General features: G+C 44.7%; 1 protein-coding gene across 1 annotated transcript in view; it reads right to left on the bottom strand.

Annotated features, from left to right (window-relative positions):
- The window catches only part of CRISPLD2 (cysteine rich secretory protein LCCL domain containing 2), a 52917-nt gene that overhangs the window by 17889 nt on the left and 20144 nt on the right, over positions 1-14884 (bottom strand). The window contains exons 7-8 of the mRNA XM_083164659.1: positions 12584-12727; positions 11899-11959 (exon numbers count right to left, since the gene is read on the bottom strand). Coding sequence (XP_083020785.1) covers positions 11899-11959; positions 12584-12727 — 205 coding nt within the window. The remainder of the gene's footprint in view (positions 1-11898; positions 11960-12583; positions 12728-14884) is intronic.

Raw genomic sequence — 14884 nt, 5'->3', positions numbered from 1 at the left:
CTAAAGAAGTGTTTTTAGAGATGATTTTCAGCCTGGGCTTCCATGCTTCAGATCTGTATGCCTGTATCCATCCAGTCAAAACACCTGACTTTGATGTAAGTTTCCTTTCCTATCAGGGCTTACAGGCTTTTTGGACAAAGTGGCAGGCATGCAGATCCCAGGCACCATATAGTAACTATAGAACTAATTTGGTTACAAAGCAGGATAAGGTTAAAATAACAATATTAGTCAGAAATGAGTCCATTCCTGCCCAGGATATTTTGTTTTGGTTGTCCAGATTCTGCACAGTGCAATCTAATTTAATAAAGGTTGGTTTCACAATGGGAGTCTGGGGAGGTGCGTGGTCGGCTATGGTTCAGTTAAAAAGTACGGATAAAGGTTTCTTGCATATACCATCTGCGGCCTATATTGGCAGAGACCGCGTCCAGTGCTTTTATGCTGGGCAGCCACGCACCTGCTTTAGATGTGGAGACTTCCGCCACTTGAGTAGTGATTGTAATGTCACCAAATGCACACTCTGTGGGAAAATTGGGCACATCTCAAGAGACTGTAATGATGTTAAATGTAACCTTTGTGGGGAGGACGGCCACCCTTACAGTCGATGTCCATGGGCAAGCCATAATATGGAGAGTGAGCGAGAACAGAGGGAGGAAGCTGTCAGGAAAGAGAAGGAGGGTCCAGTCAAAGAAATTGTCTTTGTAGGTGTGAAAACCAGGGCGGCTAATGTTGGGGAAAAGAAAGATAAATTCCAAAAAGAAAATAAAGGGAAGAGGAAAAAGGATGACAGTGAAAAATTAGTCCTCTCTAATAGATTTGATGTCTTTTCTACTGATGAAGAACAGGAGGGGGAGGTTCTAAAAAAGGGTAAAGAGTTAGTTTTTGTCCCCAAGGTTAGTAAGAAGAAAGCAAAGCAGGGTAAGAGAAGGAAACCAGTGGAGAATGAGGAGAGTAGTGGAGAAGAGGGATTAGAGTGGGATCCGGTAGGCACAGAATTAGGGGTTGAGGAGGTAGCTGGAAATTCTGAGATAGATGGTACAGGCTGCCCTACTCAAGAGATGGTAATAGAGGAGACACAACAGGTAGAGGAAGATGAGGAAAAAATTGAAATGGATTCGTCAAATTCAGTAATTGCACCGAGTGGGGTAGCTGCAAAAGACCTATTGAGAGTTCCAGGTTTACCTCCTAGGTCAGAGAGTAAACCACCAGATCCTGGACCCTCACAAAGTAAGGGTGGTCTGACCCAGAAGTCAGGCAGTGATGGCATGCTGGGTGCCATTGGGGAGGGGGAAACCTCTCTCAAAGGGAAAGGTTCTAGAAGATCTAGGTCTTCAAATAGGGTGTCTGGGAAGAATGTAAATGAAAAGTGAGCAAGGTCCTGCTTTTATAACCCAATGAAACATGGATCCCCAACCCATACGATGTGCCACCATTAATGTGGCTTCCGTAGTCTCTGAACGTGCTCGTTTTATGGCCTTTGATTTTTTCAATACGGTTGAGATTGATTTTTTGTTTTTGCAAGAGACCAGAATTAGTAAGTTGAACATCCTCCACAAGGCAAAGAGGGAGTGGAAGCGCGGGCCTTCTTACTGGTCTCTTGCGGCCGAGCCGTACAGTGGGGTGGCAGTGCTTTTTACTGGTATGGTAACCGTGCACAGGGTTATAGAATTACAGGCAGGTAGGTGTATGATTTTAGATGTCAATCTGAGGGGACATGACCTGAGGCTCATTAATATCTATGGACCACAGTCAAAATGGGACAGGAAATGTCTCTTCAGTGAGATAAAACCATTCCTTTTTACGGCTCAGCAGATTGTCTTTGGTGGTGATTTCAACACCGTTATTAGGCCAAAAGACAGGGGAGGTTCAAAGACAGCCCTGGGCTATGATTCTAATTTTTTAGTTAGCATGGTTAGACAGGCAGGTCTGGTAGATGTGCACGTTCGCCATTCTCCAGACCTCACGGGTTACACTTTCTTTAGTGGTAGTCGTAGGTCTAGAATAGATAGGTTTTTTGTTAAGGAGACTTCGAAAACTTTGCCTCCAGAGGTAAAGCCAGTAGAGTTCTCTGATCACGTTTTTCTCTCTGTCATTTTGAATGCTTCAGAAGCTACTCAAAAGGGGCGGGGCCTATGGCGATTGAATTCTGAGCTCCTAAAAGAGGAAAAGGTTAGACAATCCCTTAGAGACTTCTTTCAATCTCAGGAAACACTTTTGGAGGCTGGATGGAGTAGATCTGAGTGGTGGGAAGAGATTAAAAAGAGAATTCGGAGATTCTTCAAGAGGTTGGTAGCTAAAAAGAACTTGATAAAGAGAAATATCTACCAGAGTTTGAGAAGGAAATTAGATTTCTTGATTTCTGAGGGTGGAGATAGTGGGGAAATCTCCCGAGTGAAGGCTCAGATGAGGGAATATCAGTATAACCGTCTGGATTCTTTGATTTTGGAAAGGGATTTTGGCAAATACCACTCGCCTGATCCTTACCAAAATTGCGGAAGATCAGTCGAGATGAAGGAGGTGAGGGGTCTTTTTGACAAACAGGGTGTTCTTCGTGAGGATAAGGAAGGCATCTTGGGAGTCATTAGATCTTATTACTCCGATCTTTTGTCTGAGCAGCCACTTATCAGAGAGAGGATGGAAACATTTCTGAGGGAGACACCTGGACTTTGTAATCCAGATGCCTCGATTGAAACCTTGGGTAGGAGTGTGACAGCAGAGGAAGTTAAGATGGCGATTGATAAGTTGAGTTGTAAGAAATCCCCAGGCCCAGATGGTTTAACATCTGAGTTTTATAAAGTATTTGCTGACCTCTTGATTCCTCGCCTTGTAGAAGTATATAATGAGTGCCTGGGTGGGGGAATCCTCCCTCCTTCTATGAGGATATCTGCCCTCATATTACTGTCCAAGGGGAAGGACCCATCTCGTATTGAGAACTGGCGCCCCATCGCACTTCTCAATACAGATAGAAAGATTTTGGCAAAAATACTTTTCAACAGGTTGTCAGAATTTTCAGAACACCTGCTTTCCCCATCCCAGCACTGTACTGTGAAGGGTCGAAGCACATTTAGTGCTGTCCTTGGTGTCCGGGAGGCCATAGAACGGTGCCGTGCTGAGAAATGGGGAAAATACTTGCTGGCGTTGGATCAGTCTAAGGCTTTTGACCGAGTAAATCATGAGTACCTATGGGCCCTACTTGAAAGGTATGGTTTTCCAGTCAGGGTGGTCTATTGGCTCAGAACATTATACAGTCAGGCCGAGAGCTTCCCACTTGTAAACGGTTGGGTGGGCCCTGCTTTTGAGGTGAGCTCTGGAGTTCGTCAGGGATGTCCCCTGAGCCCTCTCCTGTATGTATTCGCGATTGACCCCTTCATACGAAGGGTAGAAAACGGTACGGTGGGAGGGGTGCAGCTGGGCCCAGAGTTCCCTTTTAAAGTGGTGGCTTACGCAGATGATGTCACAGTGGTTCTGTCATCAGTGGCAGAGGCACGTGATATGGAAGAGCTCATCTGTGAATACTCTATAGCCTCATGCTCTAGGGCTGGGGTAGCCAACCCTAATCCTCGAGAGCTACCAACAGTGCATGTTTTGCAGGTCTCCTCACAGAATCACAAGTGAGCTAATTAGCTCCATCTGGGTATCTTTTAAAATGTGTCAGTGATTAATGAGTGCAGCTGTGCAGCAGCTAGGTTGTCTGGAAAATGTGAACTGTTGGTAGCTCTCGAGGGCTAGGGTTGGCTACCACTGCTCTAGGGTAAACCAAGAGAAGTGTGAAGCTTTCTGGATGGGGGAGGAAGGAGAAGAATTTTCCCTTCCGGACAGCCTCCCCCGGCCCAGTCCTCAGATAAAGATTCTAGGTATTTGTTTTGACCATGGTGATTATGCCACTCTAAATTGGGTGAAGTGTCTGGAGAATGCTGCCAAGAAAGTGGAGTGCTGGAAGAGGTGTAAATTCTCTTTCAGGGAAAGGGTGGACTTGTGCAAAACTTACCTGATCCCGTTATTTCTATATGTCAGCTATGTGTGTTTTTTGCCTCAATCTTTATGGGCCAGGTTGAACTCCTTGTTTTTCCTTTTATTTTGGGGAAACAGGATGAACCTAATCAAGAGAGGTATTACTTACAAGTCGAGGAAAGACGGAGGGGCTGGCATGATCAACCCTGTCGTCTTTTTTGTTACAACCTTTTTAAAACTTAATCTTGGGAGTTTATTGTTAGAAACTCCTCCTCGATGGGTAAGTGGATTTGAAGTCTGGGTGTCCCCCTTCCTCAAACTTTGGTTAGGTGGTGGCCAAGTGAAGAATCTTCAAATTCGGAGAGGGTATCTTCCGATCTACGTTATCCAGAGCTTGAAGGTGACAAAGCGTTGGGGTCTGGAAGTGGGGGAAGTACAAAACCTTTCCAGGAAGGAGTTGGGGGACAGGATTTTGCGAACCCACTTTCATGTTCCGTTGTCACTAAGGGATTGCCCGAGTGATGTCGCTTCAGCTGGATTGGCTCTCATAAATTCAGAGAGAATACCGCCGAAGTTTAGAGACATTGCTTGGCTTTCTTTCCATGGGAAGCTTTACGTGAAGGGGAACATGATGTGGAGAAATGCCAATGATCGTGGTTGTCCACGGGAGGAGTGTCTAGGGGAGGTGGAGACGATGGACCATTTCTTGATCAAGTGCCCCTTTAATGTAAATGTTTACAAGAGAGTTTCAGGAGCTTTGGGTATCCCGTGCCTTTCGGGGCTTAGTTACCCAGAGTGGGCTTATGGAGCATTCAGAAGATATGGTGTATTTAATTTGACCACAATTTATTTAGTCAGTTTAGTAGTTAGATACCACACATGGATGGCACGGTGTCAGGTTTCCCTAAAAGATAAAATCCTTCCTTGTGAAGTGGTGGTAGATTTGATTCTGCACGAGGTGGAGAGGATGATGGATCTAGACCGGAAAAGGGTAGATGCTGTTAGGTGGTCCAATTGGTGGGGCCGCCTGAAACCCCCTTGAGTGGGTGGCAGATATCCTTTTCCAGGTTTAGCTGGAACTTTCTATCTTTTCACATCCTGTAGATTTTGGTAATAAGGTTTTTTTTAATGGAACAGGTTTTGCATAGATCTAAAAAGCCTTGCTCAGTTTTCCTTTGCAATATTGGGATGAAGTAGTTATAAAGTTAATATTCATGTGTATATATTTCTCTATTGATATTTTGCTTATTAGGCAGATGTATCCTTTGATATTGCGGTTTGCATTCATTTATGTTATGTATTAAGATTTCATTTGTAAAATACTATTTATTTATTTATTTATTGTGATATATTGTAAATATTGTAAAATTTGTTGCAAGTTTTAATAAATGGGAGAATTCCCTCTCAGCTCTGGGCCCCATAGCAGCTGCGGTACTTGTGTACTAGCACAGCGCCCACGATATTTGGTTGCATAACATATAATCGCATCGCATGACATACACCCGATGCAATGCGATGCGATTTAAAATTGTATAAGCCCCCTATACGATGTTTAATTGTATAAGCACCCTAATGGGGACTTACAATGTTAAATGCACCCCCACTATGAACATTAAACCGAAGCGTGGCGAGCGCAGGTATGCGTCCTACGACCTTTTTATACCCCCGCTATCCACGTCGGCGTGGAGTTGAATTTATATAGTGTGGCGAGCACAGCCAGGCGAGCGGACGCATATTACTTCACATGTATTCCGCGCCCCTTTGCGGGGCGCGCTGCACTCGCCACACTTCGGGCTCGCTGCGCTTGCCACACTATATAAAATCAACTCCACGCGACGTGGATATTGGGGGTATGAAAAGGTCGTAGGACGCGTACCGCCGGCCCTCGCGGGCTCGTTGCGCTCGCCACGCTTCCGGTTCACGTTCATAGTGGGGGTGGCGTGGGGGTGCATTTAACATTGTAAGCCCCCATTAGGTTGCTTATACAATTTTAAATCGCATACCATTGTATATGCGATAGAATGGCATACAATTCGATGGTATACAATTTAAAATTGTATAACATCGCATCGCATACCATCGCATGCCTTATGGTCTGTGCTAGTACACAAGTACACAAGTACCGCAGCTGCACCCACTGCATCTATGGTAGCATACCCCTTTATATAACACATGTAGCTGTGACAAGGAAGGTGGCCCTCTCAGCTCTGGCCCCATAGCAGCTGCACCTATGGTACCTATGCCCCTGTATAAATCACATGTAACTGTGACAGGGAAGGTGGCCCCTCTCAGCTCTGGCCCCATAGCAGCTGCACTTCCTACCCCTATGGTAGCTATACCCTGTATATAACGTGTAACAGGTAAGGTGGCCTCTCTCAGCTCTGGGCCCCATAGCAGCTGCACCTATAGTAGTTACGCCCTCGGTTCAGTTAATGGGTTTGACACAAGAAGAGGTGGCTGCCCAAGCCTGGTATATAAAACAGATCGACTACCGCCCTGAACTCCTATCTACACGGCATCCCGACGCTAAAGCCTGAAGAGAGCACATTCCACGTGTTGCACCACTGTTTTGGAAGCCACGTGTTATCTTAAGGAGCTGAGCGTTACAAGTACATTCTGTTTATTTTACCATCTGTACTGAACCTATAAAATGACTCCTAGCACAATCCATGCATTGTGGCGGCAGCGCTATACATTGCGCGTGACTCAGTGTTGCTGGCTGATGAGTAAGCGTTGTCAGCTTGGCATGACTCTGCTATGTTGTGTGACTATGGTAACCCCCGATACTACATCCCCAACTGTTTATCTGCTCTGCCTCCAATACAAATGTGAGCTGCTTCCTGTGGGTAATAAATGAACACGTTTCTAAGATAGCCGGTGACGGTTTGTTTATAGACCCTCATTATTTACTGTCATCACATTCTGCTCATGGTCCAAGGTTTGTCCCATGTGGATTAGCAGTCAGCAAGGAATGTTTGCACTGTATTTCCAGCAGTTCTGCTTGGAATGCCATTGTAGAATGCACACATGCACTTGCCCATGACATGCCAAGATAAGGGCGTACAACGCTTGATTATACTAATACAGATCACTGAAGAGCCCCCAGTAACCAAGACAACTTTGGCAGAGGGATGACTTCGTGGGAATTCAGCCTATCGATGCACTAGATATTAGTCAGGCATGAGGCATCACATTGGGGTGGTTGGGGGTAACTTTCTGTGATAATGCCCCCAGGATGCATCACTCTACAATATGTGTAACCCAAATTACCGGATAAGCCTGCTTCAAAAGTGCAAATACACAATTATACACCACTGTTTGCAACTGTGAGCACACTTTATAATTCGCAATGCTTATTAAAAGTGTCAAACACTTGAATGTTGATCTTTTAACCTTGTCAACATTTTAACCCTGGTGACCTAAGTCACTTGACCATTTGACTCTTTGGAACTTTTCACGGTCAACCATCTGGTGTGGACTGGTTGACTGTCGTTTTTCCAATCGGTTACCTTTTGTTACAGTATCAGTAAAATCCAGTAGTTATTCTTGGCCCTAGTTATCAACCCCGGTGGCAAAGGGGGGGGGGGAGGGTTGTCAGTGGTGTAGCCAGATATTTCCCCCCCCCCCCCCGCCGCTGGCTGAGCTGACGATCCAGGCAGCAGTGAGTGCTGAGCTGGTCCCGCTCCGTGCGTATCTAATGAGTGGGGACCCAGCGCAGTGCATATTGAATGAGCGGGTCCCCGTGCGGGACCTGCTCATTACATTGCACAGACGGAGACCCGCTCTTTCAATATGCACTGCACTGGGTCCCCGCTCATTAGATATGTACAGGGTGGGACCAGCTTAGCGCTCACTGCTGCCTGGGTCACCTGTCAGTTCAGCCAGCAGTGCACACCACAGACCCCAAGCTGCCGCGGGGGTCTGCCACATATGTAACTATGCCACTGGGATTTATACAGCGAGGATGGATTTTTTTAGCGAGGAAAAGCCTTCATCGCCGTCCAGCCCCCTACCCGGCCGCTCGCTCTATTCTATGTTCCGAGGAATCACCGTCAGAGGGTGGCGAGGATTCCCCGGAATAGCAGGGTTCACCGCAAATGCATGGAGCCCGCTATCTATAGCGGCAAGCCTCGCCGTTTTGAAGACCGCACGCATTGAATATATCCCAATGCATCATTATATTCAAGGATCATATTATTTAGGGGTGTATATTGAACCTATTAGAGTACAAACAAAGCGGACAATGATGTTAAAAATAATCTGCTAGTGTGAAATACAGCTATTGCCACAGATATATACTAAGAAACCACCGGCTGGAAATGATTCATTACCAACAAAAACCTGCGCAAAATAAGTGTGATGAAGCAATGACTGGCGAAACGCGTCAAGTCTGATTATATTTTTGAAGTTGAGAATCTTGTGTTGTTAACCATACATAGTAATTGGATTATGTAAGAAATGATTTGCATCTGGAACATGGTGAATTACTCAACTATTCTGTGTTGAATAAAAAGATGTTGAAAACTTTCCAGTGCTGTAGTCAGTTATGAAATAAAAAATCTAAAGGGAATTATTATCTCTATTCTAAATCCCTGTAATACCTGCTACTTTTTTTGCAATGGTCAATGCTCATTATCTGTCACCTGTCACAACAGCTCTGCTGTTTTCTGCTTTACTTCTTTCAGTAACTGATCATCTATATATATATAAAAAACTCACTGCAAATCCAACCAATAAGTATCAGCTGGAACTTCATGAAATTCTATCCAAAGCAGTCAAAGACGGTGTTATTTCGCCCAAATTATTTAAATCTTTGTATTCAGAGTGGCCTGTGGTTCCAGTGTTATATTCACTCCCGAAGGTCCACAAAGACCCGGTTTCTCCACCAGGGAGGCCTATAATTTCAGCGCGGGATTCGCTTTATCAACCTATAGCGAAATTACTGGACTTTCTATTACAACCATTGCTTCCTCTTAAGCCTACCTTTCTGAAGGATACAACAAGCTTTTTGAAGCTGTTGGACCAGATTGGTGAGGTGCCAGAAGGGACTATTATGGTATGCCTGGACGTTTGTAGCCTATATACCTCCATTCCCCATGAGGAGGGGGTGGAGGCCATGAAGCTGTTTATAGGCCAATACCTGGACCCTGATTTGTTCAATCATGAACTTTTTGCCAAATTAATTATGTTAACATTAAAGCGTAATTATTTCATATTTGATGGGTCATACTACTTGCAGCTAAGAGGGTGTGCCATGGGCTCTTCTGTGGCCCCCTCTTTTGCTAATATATTCATGTTCGGGCAGGAGGAAAGTACCTTTTTCAGTAATCCAGAAATCAGATGTCATCTGTTGCTGTTCACGCGGTACATAGATGACATCTTTATTTTGTGGACAGGGGGCCAGGAACTTTTATCCAAATTATTGGTGGACATCAACATGGGTGATTCCACCATTAAGTACACAGCGGCTCATGATTCACGGAACATCCATTTTTTGGATGTGTCCGTGACGATCTGTGACAAGAAAATTAGCACTGATGTTTATTTTAAGGATGTGGATCGCAACACCTTCCTTATGGCAAGTAGCCATCACCCCCTGGCTCTTAAAAAAGGTCTCCCCAGATCTCAGATGATCCGCGTTAAAAGGATCACCAGCAAACCTGATGAGGTCGAACCAAAACTTGATGCCCTCATTGATAAATTTATCATAAGGGGTTATGATCCTAAAATTTTGAATATGCAAAAGGCTGAAGTCATGAGTACACCCAGGGCTCAGCTGTTGATACCAAAGGCCAGAAATCCTCAGTCAGTACTCCCATGGGCCAGCACATTTTCTGTGGCAAGTCCAGTCATCAGACATGCCACCAATGCATTGTGGCCTATAATTAAGACTGACCCTGACCTGCCTGGACTTAATAAAATTCGTCCTTTGGCTGCCTTTAGAAGAGGTCCCAACTTGAGGGATCGTCTTGTAAAGACTGATGTGACAGGCCTTGGTGTCCCCAGGCCCCCGAATACATATGTCAAACCTCCAGGTTGTTATAGTTGTGCAGGGTGTGAGACATGCAAGCACATGCTCACGTGTAAAGAGTTTAAACACCCGCACTCACGTAAAATGTATAACATCAGACATGTGATGACGTGCAGGACTTCGCATGTGGTTTACGTTATAGTATGCCCCTGCGGGCTATACTATATAGGCCAAACCATACGTCCATTTCGGGATAGAATGGCGCTACACCGGTCGGCCATCAACTTGTCCCTCAAGGGCAGGGACGTGGACCAACCGGTGGCCCGCCATTTCAAATCCACCGGCCACTCCATTACACAGTTTAAACATTTCATCATAGACTGTGTCCCTGAATCTCCCAGGGGGGGCAACCGAGCAAAAAAATTATTGCTCAAAGAGTCTGAGTGGATTTTTCGCTTAGACACGATTGCACCTAAAGGGTTAAACGAGAGGATTAACTGGAATAGCCTTGTGTAGCGTACAGGTTGAGCTTTCTTCCAACATGTATTTATTATGTCATTTTTGCTGGGTTACTGTATATTCAATATATGTCTCATGTTCGTATTTTTATTACCTTTTTTTATGTTATATTACCCAGGTTTTCTGTGTCAGAAGGCGCATATAGCAGAATTGATTCAGAGGTGCTAGGATACTTGCAGTACGGTATTGCCAGTTATCTGGCAAATCCTGTCTGCGTACGTTGAGCGCTACTGAATTATTATACTGTTTTTATGCTGCCAAGCACAGTATCCCGGGTTATTTATGATTTTTCTTATGTTTTTTGTTTTGTTTGTTTACAGTTTCCGGGCATCAGACCAAGCGGGCGTCTATGCGGGTCAAGCTAAAGAGGGAAATGCGATTCGCTTCCTGATGCTTGAGACGCAAACAGTGGGTTGCTCAGCAACCCTGGTGATGCGCCTAGAGCGGAAGTGACGGTGACCACTTCCGGCGAGCGGCTCCGTGGACGCGGCGGCGTCTGAAACCCCGGGAACTGGTGAGTATAAAAATGTTTTGTATGCCACTTGTGGGTGCTGTAGGATTGGGCTGAGGACGGGGTTTGTCCCCCGAAACGTCCCCAATACACTTATCTCATTTGTAACCACTTACCATCGTCTCCTGAGTGCCGTTATTTTTCCTGCTTGGAAAACTTGGATTGCTACATGTCATCATCCTCTGGCACCTGGGGCAGCTGTATGAGTAAACCATTTGAGTGCCGGCAGACTTTGGAATATATATATATATATATATATATATATATATATATATATATATATATATATATATATATATATATATATATATATAGTCTAGTGTCCGTGTGTCTCTGAATCACTGCCATCTGCTGACAGAGAGTGAAACTACATCTATTTCTCACACATGCACAAACACACAAGGTAGCTGACCACCATTCAAAGCTTTTGCTTCGAGCGGGCATATTAGTACAAAACATGTTCCCTTGGGTCTAGATTTGACTTTACAGAAAAGAAAGAAGTAATGCGGTGCTAGGAGAGTATGAATGGTGATTTAGCACTGCAATCTGTTTCTTGGCCAAAAACGGTTTCACAGGGGTAGATTTATTAAGCTCGATGAAGTGATAAACTGTCTGGTTTTTATCACCTACCAATCGGCTCCTACCTCTCATTTTTCAAACCAAGCCTGTAACTTCACAGGTAGGAGCTGATTGGCCGGTGATAAAAACCCAGACAGTTTATCACTTCACCAAGCTTAATAAATCTGCCCTACAGTGAGCTGTTTGGGCTGGTGCATTATCCTGATGGAGTATGAAAATATTTTTCCACAATGCACAGGACATTTAGCACATAAGTATCTTCTGATGATATCTCTTAGCCTCCCCTCCCTTCTGGTCACACAAGGCTCTGCGTAATTGTATCCAATGAGCATTTTCTCTGGGCAATTATATATAGTTATACGACAGGTACCTGTTGCAGGTGGATGCTTTGCATTTGTCTCTCATCTTTGTCTCACATTTCATCACTTGAGCTGGGAAAGGAAAAGGAGGCATGAGGTGAGACCTAGTGAACTGTGCAGACCTTGTAGTGTTGTTGAACAATACAGGTAAATGGACAAGTTGTTGAACACGCCTACATTGGATCTTTTATATTGTTACATAGGGTGGTTTATTGTAGAACTTAGCACCAAATGTATAAAATAGGAATGTGCTGGAAACTTCAAACTTTGTTGATTGTAAACAAAATGTTTAAATGCTGATATCACCTGCACACAGTGTATGCAGCAATATACACCTACTATTCATAAGGCCGAAGTGTGGGTTCCTAGTGAACGAGTACCATTCGCTAGGAACTAGTGACATCACTGAGAGTGCAGTCTATCTAGTTACTAGGAAACAGTGACATCACTAAGTGCAGCCTATCTAACCACTAGGAACCAGTGACATCACTGAGAGTGCAGCCTAACTAGTCACTAGGAAACAGTGACATCACTAAGTGAGGCAAAACTAGTCACTAGGAACCATTGACATCACTGGGAATGCAGCTTATCCATTCACTAAGAGCCAATGTAGCCTATCCAGTCACTCGGGGACAGTGACATCACAGTAACCAGATTAGTATATTGCAGACTGTATATTACAATGTGTTTTCTTACTCATTAGGTCAGTTGTAGGTTGCACAGTTTTCGGAACTACTTTCGGCTTGTTGACCTTTTCGTGTACCCAAATAAGTGTTTCTTCACGAGGAGATTCAATTTCATTTGTTTCGTCTGTCTCCACCGTTCCAGTGCGTTTGTCACCTGCAGGGAGAGAGCAGGACACTGTATACAGGACACTTTTCAGGACGCACCGTACACCACAACACTCAGACTAAAGACTTTACACAACCTTTGTCATAATTGGTGGTAATCTCGATAAGAGCTTGGCCCTATGATATTATTACACAAAAGACAGAACATGCTGTCCGAGAAAATTACTTTTTTTGGCTAAAAGTCTAATTTCATTGGAAACAAGGGAATTAAAAAAATTCTCTCTTTGAATATAAGGTCTTCAAACAAAACACAACACGGCGTCTTTCTTAAGAAGTTTTGCTGAGAAGTCAGAAAGTTACCATCTGAAAATTTGTGTTGGAATTTGAATTTTTTTTTTCCTGATTTGCTTTATTTTTCTAAAAGAACCTCAGAGGAACTTAGGGGGAGTGATATCAACAACTTCTAGTTACTACACATCAAGGACATTATATAAAGCAACAACTAGCGCCACCAAATTTCTAAAGAAACTGGGACCAAAGTCTGAATTTAAAAAAAAGTTTAAAATTCCAGAACAATGATAAATAACAGTGATTTCAAGTCACATCCACAGGGAATTTGGATTTAAAAGGAAGGATATAAAAAAAATTGAAATGAAAATCTTGATCATTCCAGAACGTTGATAAATCACATCATCAATGCCAATCTCCAACTAGCTGATGCCGCTGTGCCAGCACTCAGGCAAGTGTCTAATAAGCCTCACAGTTACTTTATTGCACCCCATAAACCTCAAGGCATATTTTGGCAACAAATGACCGATGATGGAAATTGCATGAGGGAGTAGAACGTGAAACGTCCACTTAATCCGCCAATGATGAAAGATTGTGTCTGGACGCAGATCTCAATTTTTATTCTTAAAAAAAGATTTAGCGTTTCATCATAGAACTTCAATATTTAGTTGCCGGGCAGCCGTCTATGCCAGGCTGAGCGCCACAGCTCGTCTGTTGGCCCGTTGGTTCAGACGGATAGAATAGGCTTCCTAACTGCAGTAACAGCTTTTACAGCTGATTAAACACGTTCTGCAAACTTTTTTATTACAGCGTTTCAGGGAAATGAGAATTAGAGTTGAGCAGTCTTCAGAAGAGCCCATTGAGAAGTGTTCCAGTCCTGGGTGGAAGAGTATCTTATAGTATATGACTCACGGCTGAGACTTCTCAGGAGTGTGAGAAGGGAACAGCACTAAGCTTCAAAAGTGATAAAATGGAGAGTGATAAACAGCCAGCCAATCAGCTCCTACCTGCCATGTCACAGACTGTGTTTGAAAAATGTCAGGCAGGATCTCATTGGTTGGTTGTTTATCACTCTCCATTTTATCGCTTTTGAAGCTTAGTGCATCTGGCTCTTCATCACTTCCATATGTGCAGCTGCACTGGATGGCGCCAGATATTACACAAAGGAATGGCGGCGCTGGCTTACTACCTTGTCACGGACATACCGCTCATACGAAGGCGAAAATATTTATACGTATTTAATATGTTAATCATGCTGGAATGGAAAATTTTAAAACATGTATGTCAGAGCATGGTATTTACATGTGGAGTGAAGAGTCCACACAGGAGAAGCAAGTCAGTACACATTAGTCATACATGGAAAGAAGAACCAATGTAGGAAAAGCATGGCGACACATGGCAGGGCCGTAACTAGGGGGGGAAGGGGGGCTGGGGGGGGCACGCGCACCGGGCGCTGGAGGGGGGGGGGCGCTGTCCAGTCCGGGGACAGTAAGCGGGTTTCCGGGTAGCTGCTTTAGCAGCAGCTTGACTCCGTCCGTCTCTACTCTCTCCTACTAGCGCGGCGGCGGGAAGCGCTGGTGATGACTTTGAAAAGACTTGCCGGACGCTTATTGGCTGTAAGACTTGCCGGACGCTGATTGGCTGAATTCAGCCAATCAGCGTCCGGCAAGTCTTACAGCCAATAAGCGTCCGGCAAGTCTTTTCAAAGTCATCACCAGCGCTTCCCGCCGCCGCGCTAGTAGGAGAGAGTAGAGACAGACGGAGTCAAGCTGCCGCTACAGCGGCTACCCGGAACCCCGCTGCCTGTCACCGGACCCCCGCTGGCTGCACACAGGTGGTAATTTATGTTATCAGCGGGGCGGTGAACGGGGGTGGGGTCTCCGGCGCCAGGGCCAAGACGGTCATTTGGTCCGTCCCG

The sequence above is a fragment of the Crinia signifera genome, chromosome 11 (assembly GCF_055691185.1).
Source record: "Crinia signifera chromosome 11, ASM5569118v1, whole genome shotgun sequence".
Lineage (NCBI taxonomy): Eukaryota > Metazoa > Chordata > Amphibia > Anura > Myobatrachidae > Crinia > Crinia signifera.
The sequence above is the reverse complement of the archived record's forward strand: the minus strand, read 5'-3'. Positions and strand labels throughout refer to the sequence as shown.